This window comes from Cnephaeus nilssonii, assembly GCF_951640355.1.
Source record: "Cnephaeus nilssonii genome assembly, chromosome: 16".
NCBI classification, from domain to species: Eukaryota; Metazoa; Chordata; class Mammalia; order Chiroptera; family Vespertilionidae; genus Cnephaeus; species Cnephaeus nilssonii.
The window spans coordinates 44,838,666-44,854,634 of NC_137087.1; the positions used below are offsets into that span (position 1 = coordinate 44,838,666).

General features: G+C 52.0%; 1 protein-coding gene across 2 annotated transcripts in view; it reads right to left on the reverse strand.

Moving 5' to 3' along the window:
* Window positions 1-249: 249 nt before the first annotated feature.
* FBXW4 (F-box and WD repeat domain containing 4) overlaps window positions 250-15,969 on the reverse strand; it is an 80,838-nt gene continuing 65,118 nt past the window's right edge. Inside the window, exons 6-9 of one of the 2 annotated variants that reach the window (XM_079793767.1) lie at window positions 12,207-12,272; window positions 1,228-1,368; window positions 592-733; window positions 250-390 (exon numbers count right to left, since the gene is read on the reverse strand). In XM_079793767.1, coding sequence (XP_079649893.1) covers window positions 271-390; window positions 592-733; window positions 1,228-1,368; window positions 12,207-12,272 — 469 coding nt within the window. In that variant the 3' untranslated portion in view covers window positions 250-270. The remainder of the gene's footprint in view (window positions 391-591; window positions 734-1,227; window positions 1,369-12,206; window positions 12,273-15,969) is intronic. The other variant, XM_079793768.1, reaches the window with a different exon arrangement.

Consider the following 15,969-nt stretch of genomic DNA (forward strand, 5'->3'; position numbering starts at 1 on the left):
CTGGCCGACAGGAAAGCAAGATCCTGTGGGTTCGGCTTCACTCTCCCAAAGCAGCAAGTCTCTTCTCTCCAACTGGTTCTTGGGAAGGGCTGTATCTCTGGGTAACCCGAGTCCCAGGAGTCAGCAGCCTTTGGCTTAAGTGCTCAAGCACTGTGGTTGCAGGTCTGGGAGCACAGGCACGGGTGGGGAGCATTATCACTGCACCCTCCAAGCAAGAGAGGTCCCTGAGTAGCTGGCTTCCCTGGCCCACAGCTGGGGTGGCCCTGCCTGTCACGGGTTTTGAAAGTCCAGGACATGAAGGTTGTAAGACAGCGCTGCATAGAGATGCTTGGTGGTGAAGCGCAGGCAATACACCGGACTGCTCAGGGGTGTCGACGTCAGCGGGAAGGCCTGCAAGGGAGGGCACAAGAATGACAAGAGTGGCCCAAGTGGGAGATGGGGGAGCCCGAACCCAGGACTCCCAGTTCCAGTGCAATGGGCCAGGTGCATTGTGGGCTTCCTCCACCTCTCCAGGCACACCCACTCTCAGGTGCAGCCCATAAACCTGAGTCCTGGTCCGGGAGGCGTGCATGAGGTAGGCGGGATGCTTACGTGTAAGCAGGCTCTTTGGCGCCGGTCCCACAATCGTACAACCCCGTAGTAGGAGGAACCTGTGGCCAGCAAGTGGTTCCCATCTGTCTGCAAGCAGTACAGGGTGCTGTCGTGGGGCTCCTCCCACTCCATGACACACTTCCTGTCCAGGAAGAGGCGATACAGGGGAGCTTCAGGATGCCCACCCTCCAACCCCACTTCCCCATTCTGGCTGGGAGAGAGAGGCTGAATCACCCAATTCTTTAAAAAGCAGCCTGAGGGGGAAAGCCTCCTCAGTAAAGGTCTCTTTCTCATCTCATCAAACTCCAGACCCCAGGGTAGCTTATGCCCTCATGTGTTTCACATGGCTGACTACATGTCACAGGACCTGTAAGGCCTTAGAAAGGTAGAAAGGCTGGGACGGAATGCTGAGGGATGGCACCCTCACAGCTCCCAAGGCTCTGATCAGGTCCTGGTGGCTACAATCTCCCAGGCCTCGGGGCCAAAACTGCCCAAGGTGGGGAGTCCAAGCTTGATCTGACCTTGCCGGCTGCTTCCTACCGGTCCCTACCGGTCCCTGACATGGAGTCTGTACCTCCTCCCACCGAGACTGGCACAGGGTCTCCCACCACTTGTCCTCCTGCCCAGCACACTCACCTGACACTGGCTCGGAGGTCCCAGTATCGAACGTAGGTGTCATAGCCACAGGACAGGAGCGTGAAAGGGGACTCATACATGAGGTCCAGCACCCCAGCCCCTGGGGGAAAGTCACTGCCCAGGTGCGTCATCAGCTGCCCACTGGGGAGAGAAGGGGCAGAGGATGAGCCACTATCCCACCTTGGCCCAACAGATTCTTTGAACCTCCAAATGGCTTCAGTCCCTAAGGAAATGCAGCTCTCCTTCCTGAGCTAGAATTAGACTCCCTTAGGAAGGGGGGCTGAGGGAGGAGATGCCCTAGACTCCCTTCCCTCCCACCCCAGGCCCTCCCCCAGCTAAAGGCCTCAATCAATCACCATCAGCCCCTCCATCACACCTGCACACTGACCACCCGCCACCCAGCCTCTCCTCCTCAGGAGGATGAATGGGCCTTGCTGAAGGGGTTGCCCCCACCACACACACACACACACACACACACACACACACACACACGGTTACTTTATACTCCTTGATCCTGCAGGTCATGCAGTTCTGAGCTGCCTGAGTCCAATGCCTTAATTCCCGCCTGTAATCTGGGGCTCAAACCTCATTGGGGATAAAGACCACACAAAGGGAGAAGGGGAGTCCCAGGAGAAGTTAAAACAAGTAAACACCTTTGTGTCTGGGGAGAGAAATCGCTGAGAAAGCAGCTTAGCGGGCTGGTCCCTGGTGTTCCTGGCCAGGCTGGCCCCCAGCCCGGGGCGAGCACGCCTCTGTGATCACAGCCCCCAGCCTGCTGGGCTCCAGCTTGCTCCCCCACCCTCGCCCCTCCCGGTGGCCAAGAGCAGATTACTGAGAAGAACAATTTCTTTGTGACTGTGTAATTCCCTCCGTGACCGCGGCAGTGGGCAGACCCTTCGCCTGATGCCAGACCCCTAGCAACCATGTAGGGGGGCCTCCTGGCCCTAGCAACTACCCCTCAACATCAAGTGCACCCGCTAATCCCTATGGCTAGGGGACGGGTAGGAGCAATGAGTTTGCAGAATGACTGGGGGAAATGAAGGAGAAGAGGGGCACCCTCCAGACCCCATTCCTCAGCTTCAACCAAAAGATGCTGGGCTCTCCTCCATACGACGGGAAGAACAAGGCCTTGGATACTTCCCAGGGACTCACAGGTAAGAAGCTGGGCATGGAGTGGGGAGGACTTTGTGATCACACCAGCCCAGCTTTGGCTCAAACAGTGTTAATCAAAGGGGTTAAGGCTGATGGGGCTGCCAGTGACATGTGTGAATGTGGCCCTCAGCTCTAGTCCTTCCACCTCACACAGATGCTGCCCCTCTTCATCCCTTCTCCCCACTGGAGCCACCATCTTCCCTGAAGGCTGAAGGAGTAAAGGAGGAGGCTGTGGGCTCCTCTCTGCCCACTCTGCCTTTCCCCTGGAGCCCTGGACAGAGACGTGACCCCAGCAAGGTACACTGTTGCTGTCTGGTGCGGGGCTAGGCCCTAAGTCAGCACCCTGTCCCCAGCCTCCTTCCCAGGGAGTAACACAGGAGAAGCCTGTGTCGGGAGAGGGATGTCGGGGAGAATCCTGAGAAGGATCAGGCAGAAAGCCCTCTCTCCAGATCAGCGTCTCCTAGAGATCACGGACCTGGGCTCCCAGGAAGCCCTTGCCTTCCCAGATGGGTCACTAGCCATGATTCCCCCAGGCTGGGCAGGCCGGAGCCCTGCAAGCGGCTGGTCTCGCTCTCCCTCTCTCTCACAGGCACACGTGCAGATGTGTGCACACCGGGCAGGGGCTGTTTTGCTCCACGGTTCTCCCTCTCCTTCCAGATTGGAGGCCCTGCCCCTCCATTAGTGAGGCCTTCAGGAGTGACTGGGGAGCTCTCCCCTTTAATCTACAGAAGTAATTTCATGTTTGTCTGTTTGAAATAGAAGATGAAAGGCAGTAAGGTTGGGGGTGTGAAGCCCAGCATGGCTCCACCTGCCCACCTCTGGTCCCAGGGTTGAAAGGGGAGGAGAGCTGGGCATCCATGGCTAGGCAGGGTCAGCAGCATAAAGGCCACACCCAGACCAAGTGGTCCTGCCCCAGCGTCTGAGCCACCACCGGAAAGTGTCATGCCACAATGACACTTGCTTATCTGCAATAAGAAACACAGAACTCTGCCCTGCGGGGGAGACCCAAGGGCAAGAGTGAGCTTCAGCCCCTCGGGGCCAGGGCAAGTCCCGAAAGCCCGTCTGCCAGCCCAGCCTGGCGAGGGGCTGAGGAGTTTTATTTCTGCTGCACGCTTCTCCGATTCTCTGAAACGGCCACACACACTTTAAATGGGCCAATAAAAAGATACAAGTTCTCTTGTCTCTGGGCCTGCACCCTCAAGGCTCTGTTGTGCAGTGCTCGTGAGGTTAAGTTCAGAACATAAACTGACACACCACGCTCTGGGAAATGGCCAGTCTCTTCCAATAGCGGCCCAGCAGTGCCGTAGGAGCCCTGCTGGGGTTTTGATTTGGGAAAACAAACAGAAATGGCACCGTGGGCCCTTTGTGGCCCCTACCCCAGGACCAATTTAACTAGACAACTCTAGCTTAACTGCTGTGGTGGAGGGAGAGACGGGCTGACAATAGCCCCAAACTTTGGGGGGAGGGGGACAAAGCAAGCTGTCTTGTCTCGTCAGCCCCTCCTCCGAGCTCCTTTTCTTACTGCAAGTGTATTTTTGTAAAAAAAAAAAAAAATTAGATTGCAATTTGTATAACATGGTGACCCCCAAATTCAGATGTTTCACCCCCTTTCTTTGGAAAGAATGTTAAGAATGCCTCTGGGCCTATCGCTGTGGGGGGCGCGAGGGGGTGCATTGCCTTGGCTGTGGAACAACTTGTGTGGGAGCAGGGCTGCCGCTCAGAGCCCCGGGCCAAGACAGGAGCAAGGGCAGGGTCTGTCACTATAGAAGGCCAGACAAAAAGTCCATTCCCTTCCAACTCCTGTGCACAAAGCCCGGGCCTCCAGGAGCCGCTGAGGGCTGCGGGGGCCTCCACACCCAGCCTCCCCCAAGGATGACTCCAACAATTCTCTCTCGACCCAGGGAAAGATAAAGACAGATGGGCCGCCCGCCCCTGTGATCCTGATGAATGCGACCAGGCAGGGAGGACAGCCTGAAGGAAATGTGTTCGCAGCCTGGCTATGTGGGGCCTCATCCCAGGGACCCCTGAGGAGGGAAATCAGGTCTCCCTGGCCCAACCCACCCTGCTGCTCAGGCAATTCCACTGATGCTGGAGGAAGTGGGAAGAGAGGAACTTCAATAGGGAGGAGAAAAATGTAAATAAGACACTGATCCACCCCCACCCCATGACCATCTTTATGGGGAAAATAACAGAAGGTAAGTGCTAGCCCTGAATACCCGGATGTCTGACCTGGGAGGGGCCCTAAGCACCAGGCTAGAGTGGAGCAAGGTAGGGCAGGCTCTAGCTGAAACACCCCACCACCCCCAGTCTGGGCCCTGAAGAGCCAGGAAGCCTGGTACCCTGCTCCCCTCTCTCCTTTCTTTCCTCCCTCCCTCCCTCCCTCCCGCCCGAGTCCTCTCATCTCAGTCTCTGGACATTTCCCCTGCCTGGTCGGCCTGAGCTCCACCATAGCCATGGCCCATAGAAAGTCCTCCTGTGCTAAATTGCCCTGAAATACCCCCTGGCTCCCACCTGCCCACCCACATCTAAGGAAGCCTGTGGCCCACACACCATTTTACAGCCACTATTAATGTACTGGGTTTCTGGTGATGTTCCCTGGAGATCCTATGGGTGCTCATTCCTGAATCTGTTTGGGGGTGAGGACACGCCATCTTGCATGTGCTACCACAAAATGCAACAATGGCTTTTGGTGGAGGAATGGAGGGGAGGGTGACAAACAGTTCACCTTTCTATATATCTTCTATTCCCAGGAGATAGATGGCCTACAGGTGTAAGCTGGGCCCAACATGGTTGCTAAGAAAGTGGGAGGTTTTTCCTCCCTTCCCTCCTTCCTCCCCCTTCTTCCTCTCTTCCTTTCCTTGACCAACAACCATTTACTGAGCACCTTGTGTACACAAGGCACTTTAGGGAGATGCGAAGTTGAGGGAGAGAAGTCTGTTTTGTATCCAACTACCAATACAAGGTGTGACCTTGTAGGCACCAGAAAGAGATGAAAGGAAGTTTTATAGGGGTGCAGATAAGAGAACATTGTTGGCTGTGAGTACTGAGCAATTCTTCAGTGAGTGACAGGCAAAGACAGAAGAGCGGGGATGGCCTAGGTGAAGGACCAGCAATAACAGAAGTGCAGAGCGGGACACCTGGTTGGCAATCTGGATTAGTTAGAGGCTTGGGTCTTTGAGGGGGGCAAGTTGGTATGACCTGGTTCCCAGGCCACGGTGGGCAGACTGCTCAGCTGCCATGAACGCCAGGTGTGGCAGAGAGCTGCAAGGCTTTTGAGCAGGGAGTTGCTGTCCTAGTCCAGCCCTCTGGTGGGAGGCAGATAGGTCCCACGAAGTGGTGGAGGTGAGGAGAAGCCCATGAATGCTTCTTCTGCCCCAGCCCTACCAGGTGAGAGGGAAGGGTCCTTGCCAAGCACACAGCCTCTCGCATGTGTGTACGCGTGCATGGCGCCCAGCACCCGCCCATGCACACGTGTTCAGACACAATGGCTCAAAGGCCAGGCAGTCCACTTTGTACTGCTAACAAGGGGACCGTAATTACAGGAAGGGGCAGCGGGCAGATAAAAGGATACAAAATTTCAACATCTGTTGCCATAAAGGGATAAGGAGAAGTGAAACGCAAAGTATCAGTTTGGTGTCAGTAGGCAGAGAGCCAATTTCAAAGAGTTCAGGAGGACAGAGGGGACAAGAAAGAAAAAGGAAAGGGGGTGGGGGGTGGCATAGAAAGAAAGAAAGAAAAAGAAATTACAGGGTTCCTTAAAGAGGTAAAGAAAAAAGAAAATGAAAAAAGCTGTCAGTAATACTTTCAAAGGAGAAGGCAGGTACTTTAAAGAGGGGCAATTCCCATAATCAGCCTGACGGAGGGCCAGGCCCCCTGCCTGGGTGGAGGCGGAGGGCCTGGGGCAGAGACAAAGCCACACCTGGCCAGGATGGGCACCAATGTGCCCTCAGAGCAGTCCAGCTTGCACTCAGGACACTAGTTCCTCCTACACATGGTGAGATAGGCTGCAGCCGGGCGCCCTTGCCATGCCAAACTCCAGTAGATGCCTTGAAATTCAGCTCCTGTGCTCAGTCCAAGGTCCCAAGATAAAGTTCCCAGCCCAAAGGGGGCTTTACCACCAGGCCACACGGTGGCTGACAAGGTGGCCCTATGAGTGTTCTAAGAGCCACCAACTCTAGCCACAGGGGTCAGGATCAGGGTGGGCTTCATGAAGGAGGTGCTGTTCATGCTGAAGTGTGAGCAGAGTTTCAGGAGACAGAGAAGGGTTAATCCAGGCACCAGTGTCAGATGGAGCAAAGGCCCCGAGGGCCCCTGACAGAATGTGAGAAGCCTGTCTGCCCAGCCTTCATTGAGAAAGGAGACGGGGGCTTGAGGAGGGAAACGGAGGAGTGATGGGGTACTGGGGATGACCCTGGCCGGCAGAGGAGATGAGGATGAGTGCAGGGGTCATGCCTATGGTCATGCACACGGCAGCACAGTGCCTAGCCAAGGACTCAAACCCTCAGTGCCCTAGGAGTAGTAGCCAGGTCACCAAAGTCCACCCCTTCCCTATCTGACAGTCCCCAGGCTTAGAGCCATGGCTGGACCCACTATGACACCTCCAGGTCTGGGGTCACAGGCCTCTTCATCCTGGTGCCCGGCTGCCCACCACCACCAGGGTGACCATTGTGCCCTGCTCTCAGGGCACCAACGCTAGATCCAGCTCAAATGCCCCTTGGCAGAAAAGTATAACTCACAGCAAGAACAAGCCCTGCGAGAGGGGTGTGTGCGGTATCAGGCCAGGCAGAGACCCCACCCCCAGTTTTCCATCAGGTGGGAGGCAGTCCCCACAAAGACAACACCTTCCCTGGGGCCTTGCCATTGGCCTGACTCAATGCTTGATTCCTCTACACCTCAGGCTCAGGAACAGGATGGCTCTAGCACAGTACCTTGAAGCTTGATGGGACCCCAGGGCCTAGCTAAGGACACTTCAGGGGTTGGCTGTTCGCACTGTCTGTCAGGATAGAGTTCCTGAGGGCTGGGGACTGGGCCTGACGACCATCTATCCTCAGGAGCAGGTTGGATAAGGACTCCATCTTTCTCTCTGCCTGGTTCAGACAGGTTAGAAATCATAGCCTTGGGCCCAGTCCAGGGTCCCCAGCTCCAGGAGAGAGGAAGGGAAGGGGGGACACCAAGTTCCTTGACATCTAGGCAATGGCTGTGTTCCACAGCTGCCCTCTGACCTGTGTGCTCCAGCCAGGACTTCCCCTTTCCTAGCCCCTGGGGAGAACAGTCTCCAGGAGTCCTGATGGAATGAAGGGCCAAGGGTGTCATGTGACCTTGAAAGGGGTCCCCAGGCGTTGTAAGTAGCCTAGGCTGCCTGAGGAAGCACTGATACTCAGCAGGGCGCCTACACTTCCACTTCCAAGCTATGTCCCAGACCACCATCCTGAAGGCAGCCCCTGGGGGGGTGATGCTCAGAGCAAAACTGCCCCTCCATACTCCTCCCCCCAAGTCATTGCACACATAAAAGGAAATCCCAGTGCTCCTCAAGTTTCAGCAGTGACAGGTTAAAAGCAAAAGAATCCACCCAGCACCGCACACCGCCCCGCCGCTGAGTCCTGCCGGCGATGTTGTTCCACCTTCCAGATTGGCCTGTCAGTCAGGCTTTGGCGTTATTGAAAGATCAAACTCTGTCCTGCCTGTTCATTACCTTAATCCTATTTTCTACATGGCTTTATTATCTGCTCGGGCTTCTCTGGGAAAGACAGCTACACACAGTCATCCTGTCCATCCATTTCCTCCCACCAAAAGCAGATGCTTCCACCAGGGCATGGTTCCCTGGACCCTGCGCTGGGTCCTCCAAGCTCCCCTGGGGACAGGAGAGACGTTTAAACAAAACCTGGCTGCTCAGTGGTGAGGAGGGGAGTTATGGGGGCTAGAAAGAAGGCAATGCCAAGTGACACCCATTGGCAGGCTGGCCAGAGGGTGCAGTGGCTGCTGCTTATCTGGTTCCAGTGAGAATCGAGGCCGTAACTACCTTGTACCCATTTTCATTTGGGTTCTTTCTGGGTTCTGTAAAAACTGTGTTTGGGATGAGTGAGGCCTAGGGATTTCATAAGAGAATGCCATTCAAGGATTAGTGCCTCAGAACTCTATCCTGATCATAAATCTGCCCAGGCATTACCCTCCCCCGCCCTACCCGCGCGCGCGCGCACACACACACACCGCCAAGGCAACTACAGGCAAAAGAGGCCACTCGAAGATTGCTCAACCTCAAAATAAAGACGGGCCATGGCGGTGCGCCGCCCCCCCCCCCCCCCCAACCTTGCTGGCTTGTCCACCATCCTGGGCCCAGGCCAGTGATGATGCCAAAGACCAGGCCCAGTAAAACTGGCCTTCAGCAGAAAAGCCCATCTTTGTGACTTACAGCCTTACTGTCAAGAGCCTTCTCTAGGCCATGAGGTCAGCATGTTTACCCTCACTCTCCACTGGTCATAGGCCACAAATATTTAAAGGGTGAGCCTCCACAAACTCCAGGTACCAATGTGGGACACAGCTGTGGGTGGGTAGGAAGAGAGGGAAGGAGACAGTTTAGAGTGGCTGACTGACCCCAAGGTGACAGGCATTGTGTGGGTACTACTTAAAAAAAAATTTTTATAATGGTTCTATTAAGTAGGGATAATTAAATCCCATTTACAAATGTGGAGGCTGAGGGTCAAAAAGGCCCCCCAGGTCATAGAATTAATCAAAAGCAGAGTCAGTGCTAGAACCCAGGTCTGTCTGACCACAGTCTGTGCTCCCTCTGTTGTTCCTCGCAGCCTCCCCATCACACATCACAGGAGGGGCTCCTTCCCCAGCCCCGTTCAGATACAAGAAGTTTCCAGTAGCACGAGTTTGGCAGAAGGAGCCATGGGAATAACCTTCACAGACTGCAGGAACTCCAACACCCAGGAGCTACAAACAGAGGAGTCCTTGGAAGTTTTAGCTATGCTGGCAACAGAGATACAATCAGCTGTAGTAACGAAAGTAGAAGATTTGGAATAAGGGCAGTGATAGCACCCGCCACTCATCAGCCCACACCTACGTTCAGTACTCAGTTATCAACACCCCATTTTAAGGGGGATCAAACCAGATAAATCAGAGAAACTTTCAGGTGAGAATGGTCCTGAAACAGGCACGAGACCAACACTCGAAGATTACTCAACCTTCAAGGTATCGTGTACCCATTCTCATTTGGGTTCTTTGCTATTCCTCTCTCTCTTGCTGACCAAACCCTGATTATGTGCCTTTCTCCTCCTCCCCCACTGCCAATGTGCATGGTGGGAAGCTGAGCTCCTCCCCAGGCTTAGAGGGGGATCTTGACTGGTCATTCCATTGACGGAGTTGGATTTAGGGTGAGTGCTAGAATACACCTTCGGCTCACTAAATATAACAAATCAGCTTGGGGGCTCCTAGGAAGGGCTTCCTCATCTTAAAAAGGGACCCCAGGCAAGTACATGTCTTCTTCCTTCCTTCTTCCCTTTGGGTATTGCCTTATGAGTTGGAAGATCTTTAGTACACAAACCTGTGGGCAAGGGCAAAAGCCACCTTGATGGGTGGCAAAGTAGAAAGCTGAGGAGAAATTGGGCCTCGTGGTCTCATTGAGCCATTGAACCCCTCAATCCTGGAACCAGCTGACTATCCAACTTCTGGACTCCTTGTCACGTAAGACAATAATAATAATTCCTCTATTGTTTGAGCCACTTTGAATTAGGTCTTCATTGTACAGACAAAAGCACCCAATTGATCTATTATGTTTATGAGCAACAACTGAAGAGCCTTGGACTTTTGGCCCACAAAGGACTTCTCCCTGGAGGAGCAAGACCAAAGTTTTCTGAAATCTAAAGGCCTGTCTTCAGAGGAGAGGTTCAACTTGCTCGTGTCGGGAAGCAGATCAACCCTCAATGACGGGAGGCACTCTAACTCTCAGAGCTGTCCAAGGATGTAATGTGGTATTTGGTGAAGTTGCAAGTTTCCTACCCCTGAATCTGGATGATCATCACGAGAATTTTGTAGAGAAAACATTATTTAATTATCATGTGTTATAAAAACTATTTTGTAAAGACTGACAACACAATGGATACTTCAGAAAAAAAGATATGGCTAAGACTTTCCTGGGAAGATTGAGACAAAAGGAGAAGACAAGCTAGAGCAACTGAGGCAAGGGAAAGGCAAGATGAGCACATCCTCATTGCTAATTATGGCACTGAAGCCAAAATGTAGGTGCTTAGGGCGAGGTGAAGAGTTCTTAGACTTGATGAAAAAAAAAAAAAAAGTAGTGACAATACCTAATGCCATAGAGGATGTGAAGAAACTAGATCTTTCATACACTGGGGTCAGAATATAAAATAATTAAGATACTCAAAACAGTCTGGCAGGTAATAAAAACTAAACATACGCTTACCAAATGACCCAGCAATTGTACTCCTGGGCATTAATCCCAAAGAAATGAAATCGTAAGTCCACACAAAACCCTACACATAAGTGTGCATTACAACTCTATTTGCAATAGTTAAAAAACTGAAAACAACCCAAATGCCCTTCAATGGGTGAATTCTGTTCAATAGGGAAAGAAACTTGGTTACACCCATACCTGAGAATCTATATATATATAAAAGCCTAATATGCAAAGTGTCCCCTCAGGAGTTCGACTGACCAGGAGTTCGCTCACTATGACGTGTGCTAACCACCAGGGGGTGGCGTGGAACGAAGGGAGGCCCCAGCTGGCAGCCAGAAGGCCCTGATCAGCCCTGATCGCTGGCCAGGCTTAGGGACCCTACCCGTGCACAAATTTCGTGCACCAGGCCTCTAGTATACTATATTTACCAATAAAACATGAAGTGCTATTTATACATGTAACAACTTCTATGGGTCTCAGGAGAATTATGCTGAGGGGGGGGATCTCAAAAGATTACATACTATATTATTTCACTTATATAATACTTTCAAAGTGGAAAAATTATAGAAATGAGGAACACAAGTGGTTGCCAGCGATTAGGGACTACAGGGAGTGAAGCATGGATATGATTATAAAGGGTACATGAGGGATCTTTGTGCTAATGTAACAAACAGTTCTGTATCTTTTGCAGCAATGGTTACCTGAATCTACACACCTGGTAAAATTGGAAAGAACTACACCTACCTACGCATGCGTGCGCGCGCGCGCGCACACACACACACACACACGCACACACACACGTGCAATCTGAATAAGTGTCTGTGCACTGTACCAATGTCAATTTCCTGGTTTTGATATTATACTATGTAAGATGTTATTTCATATGAATCTATAATTATTTCACAATAAAAAGTTTTTTAAAACCATACAATAGAATGGCAGGTAATCAGATGTGAGTGTGTCAAGCCTGCCAAGACAGAGAATTGACTAAAACCTGGATGTATTTTAACTGATGTGTATAATTCTTTTTATGGATCTGTAGGCCACTTCCAAAATATATTTTAGAAAAACCATCTCTGAGGATAGATGGGATTTTATGTAGCCACATAGGCGCTCCTCGGAGAAAAAGTATCATAAATCCAAATTGTTATCATAAATTTTACATGAAATTATTTACCAATTATAAATCACTTTGACAGTTTCCTCAAGTTATCAAAACGCTTCCACATAGGAAGGTACCACAGCAGAGGCTGTACTGAGTTTCGGGGCAGGGGTCCTTCCAGCCTTCTCCTGGATCTCTGGGCAGCCACCTGCAGGGGGGCTGGCTCAGCCAACTCTCTCCACTGCCTCCCTGGCAGCTCCAGCCCCTCCCCCACTGCAAGCCACAGTGGGCTCAGGAATCTCTTACCTGTTGAGGTCCCAGATTCTTAGGGGTGAGAAGTGCCCACAACAAGCCGTCCCAGTCACAAAAGAGCTGCCAAATAAAAGGAGAGCAGAGTCAGGTCTGGCTTGTCAGAACTTGTGGCGGAAATGGCTACACAATTGACGGTGCAGTGTTCATTCTCCAAGGGGTTCTGGGGTTAAGCCAGGATGAGAGAAGCAGCCAAAAGAGCCATCAGAGGGGTTGTGAGAAGACCAGTGGGAAGTACGGTGAGGGCTGTAACCTCCCAGAGCTGCAACCTCCCAGAGCTGCCTGCACAGAGAAACCACAGGTTCAATGATGGCTGAGCTTGCCACTCTGACCTAGTTGCATGGTCTCTGCCCACCATAAAAAAACGATCTCTAGGTGCACAACTCTGAGGCCCAGGGAAGCAAGCCTGTCAGGCTTCAGCTGTATGAAGTTCACAAAGCCATGGCACAGGAATGGTCTCCTGGAACAAGCTGTTGGGTGCTGGACAGTGATGCCCTTCCATAGCTGAGGGTGCTGGGGGCATTCTTGAAGGTTTTCAGAGCCCAGGGTATCTGGTAATATGGTACAAGCACAAGGCAGATGTAAAGGCACCAATCAGAGAAAATGGTGAGAGGTGAGTAACAATATGAAAAGATGAAAGATGAAATGGGTGAGATGCCTGAAATGAAGGAGAGCTGGGAATGTGAGGGCCAGGCAGCCAGGGCCGCTGTGGAGTGGGATGGGAGTCAGGTAGAGTTTAGAGGACAATGACAGACATTGCTGACATGCGGGTGAGAAGGAACGCTCCGACCGTCTTTCCCAGAGTGTCTCTTAAATCCTAAAAAGTTCAACAAATACAATCTGCAGAGTTTCAACTTAAGTGCAGGCACCAGTCCAGTGAGAAGGATCTGTGCAATGAGCCAGGCTGGTTGTAGTGCTAGGACTAGAACTTGAACCTACGTACCAGGCCTCTCCTTTGTTAGAGGTTTGGCAGGGGTGGGGAGGGGAAGCCTACAGGAACCCAGGGTTTGAAAACCTAAACTGCAAGCAAGAGAGCTGAAAGCAGTTGTGTCACTCAGGAGCCCGGAGCAGGGCAGGGCCATGTCCCTACATGTCAGGCATGGGGGGAGAGGGACTGGACATACTAATGACATGTTAGCAATGCGGGGCAGCAGCCCATCCACCCTGGCCCTGCCCAGCACCTGTGGCTCTCTGATCCCAAGCATGTCAGTGGGGAGATGGATTTCCGAAGAGAGGGCTCTTTAGAAGCCAGGGGCTTTGGCTGGGGGCAGGAAGACGGGGGGACTTGGCCTGCGAGTTATGACTAGGGAGATGTTAGGGCAGGCATTGGCCAATCCACTGATTTACAATCAAAATTGCAGGGCAGGTGTCTGCTTTTCAACCCCAGACTGACAAAATAGCACGTGAGCCACCCTGTGGCTTCCATGCCTTAAGCCAAATCTTCCTCTAGAGACATGCTCCATCAGCCTAGCTTCCTCTCAACCCCTGAGAGGGCCAGCAGACAGTAGAGTGGTGTGCCCAAACAGCCACTCTGTCATATCCCAAGGGGACTCCCAGCCTGGGACGTGGCCGCTGGACAGTGAAGACCCAAACTACAAAGGTGGGAGGTGTTGTCCTGACCTCCCCCATTTTTCTCTTGAGGGTAATCCATTAATAACTGGTAAAGCCAATTACCTTGGGTAGGAAACATAATAGCCACTTGGAAATCGTTCGAGCAGGCAATTGGGCTCTCCAGATTTTTGAAGATTTGGGGCCAGGTAAGGGGTGCCAGCAGAGACATCTCTTAAGGAGACCTGTGGCAGGCCTCTGCCCCGCCACAGGCCTAAATTAGCGTCAAGTCAGTCAACAGAGAGAGAGATGGTAGGCACCTGGAGCCTGAATCCCTGCCACTCCCACAGCTCGGACCTCCCAGCAGGCAGGGGTGGGGATGTGGGGTTGGGAACACTTTCCCCTGGGACTCCTGTGCCTCTCTATTCCTGCCCACCAACCCACCCTGGCCCTGTCCATCTGCCACCAGGAGGGGTGCCTCTCAACTTCCCCCACGAAGGCTTTTCTTATCTGTCTGGATATGACACCCATGAACATTTCTTTCCACAAGCTGTCTTCCCCTCACTTCACTATGTGAAGCAGGGAGGAAGAGAAGGAGGGGAAGTAGAGAGTCCACCTGGCACTAAGAGTTTAATCAAATATGACACAGCAAAAACAGTCTAGCAATAGTAAGCATATCTGAAGCCAGGTTCTGCTGGGGATACTCAGCAGGACTCAAACTCAAACCATGGGGACTGCCTGGGGACAGGGACAGGAGAGGCAGAAGCTGCTGGCTCCCAGATGGCTTGACCATCTTTCGCTGAGTCCCTACCACACTTTGATCTCACCTTCTTGGGACAAATGGCATTTTGGGAGGTTATCTTCCCATGTTACCTTTGAGATCATGAAACAGCCAGCTGGTGGCTCTTTTGTATATTCCAGGGCCCAGCACAGTGCCTGACCCAGAAGAGTGCTCAGGACAAATCTGTGGACTTGAACTGAAAGGGCCTTCCAGAGCTCATGGTCAACAAGGCCAAGAAGCTAGTCATGGGTTATGAATGGGGTTGCTCTGCTTCTTAAAGGAATAATTCCCAAATCAGCAGACTCAGACCTGAATGACACATGACACAGCTGTATGTCACTGGGGCAGTGAAATAAGCACCACAACCAGATAATAGATGAGAAATACCAACAGTACCTAAAAATTAATGTCAAACTCTCTCTCCCATCTCACACATGCAAATGCACAAACTCTCAGTTTGAGGGTCTAGAAGTCATTGACTCCATAAACTCTACTCTTTTTGAACAAGAGAGTCCTTACCAGAAGCCAGCCTTCTACAGTTTCTCATTCTGTGCCAAGATCCCCTACCCACCTTACTGGCTCCCTGACCCCAGTTCAGGCAAACCTGGCATCACAGAGATCATTATCAGGCCCAAGCAGTAGACATAGGAGCCCTCATATCAGGACAGCAGGAATAGAAAATAACAAAATACAGAAGAGAGAGGAAGGTAAGAAGGGAAATTAGTTGGGTGTGAGTAATTTATTGAGCACTTTCTAGGTGCCAGGTTCTGAGCAAGTGTTTCAAAAGCATTGGTTTATCTAATCATCATAACCTGGTGTAGTAGGTTCTACTTTCCATATTTTACAGACGAGGAAACCGAGGCACAGTGCAGTAACGTAAGCTGCTCTAGCTCACACAGGGAGCAAGTAGGAGGAAACCCAGTCAGTCTTGATTCCAGAGCCCAAGTGGTTTTATACCCCTTGCCACATAAGTTCCCTCCCCAGCACCTAGTATAATGCCTGACACATACTGAAACCTCAAATGCTTGTTGAATGAATGAATGGACAAATGAACAAATGACTCCACCTGGAAGATGAAAGGAGCGACGGAGTGGCTCTGACGAGGGGCAGCAGAAGTGGCGTGCTCAGCAGCTGTGCCCCGTGGCTGGCCCGGAGCCGCCCAGCTGGCCCAGGCCCCAGCCGCCTCTGAGCCGAGGTTGACACACTTTGGCAAGGGAGGCCACCAGAGCTGTCACATCATTCACCAACATGCCCATCAAGTGTATTCAGTTCTCTTCAACCCGCATTGGCATTTTAATTACTGTTGGGTAAACTAATTTGTACAAATGAAGGCTGGGCTGCCTAATAGAATATGCAAGCTCTCTGACCTCTGACAGGCACTGACACGAGATACAAAGGCCGCCGAGGAAGGCTTTTTATCTGAGCCTTATT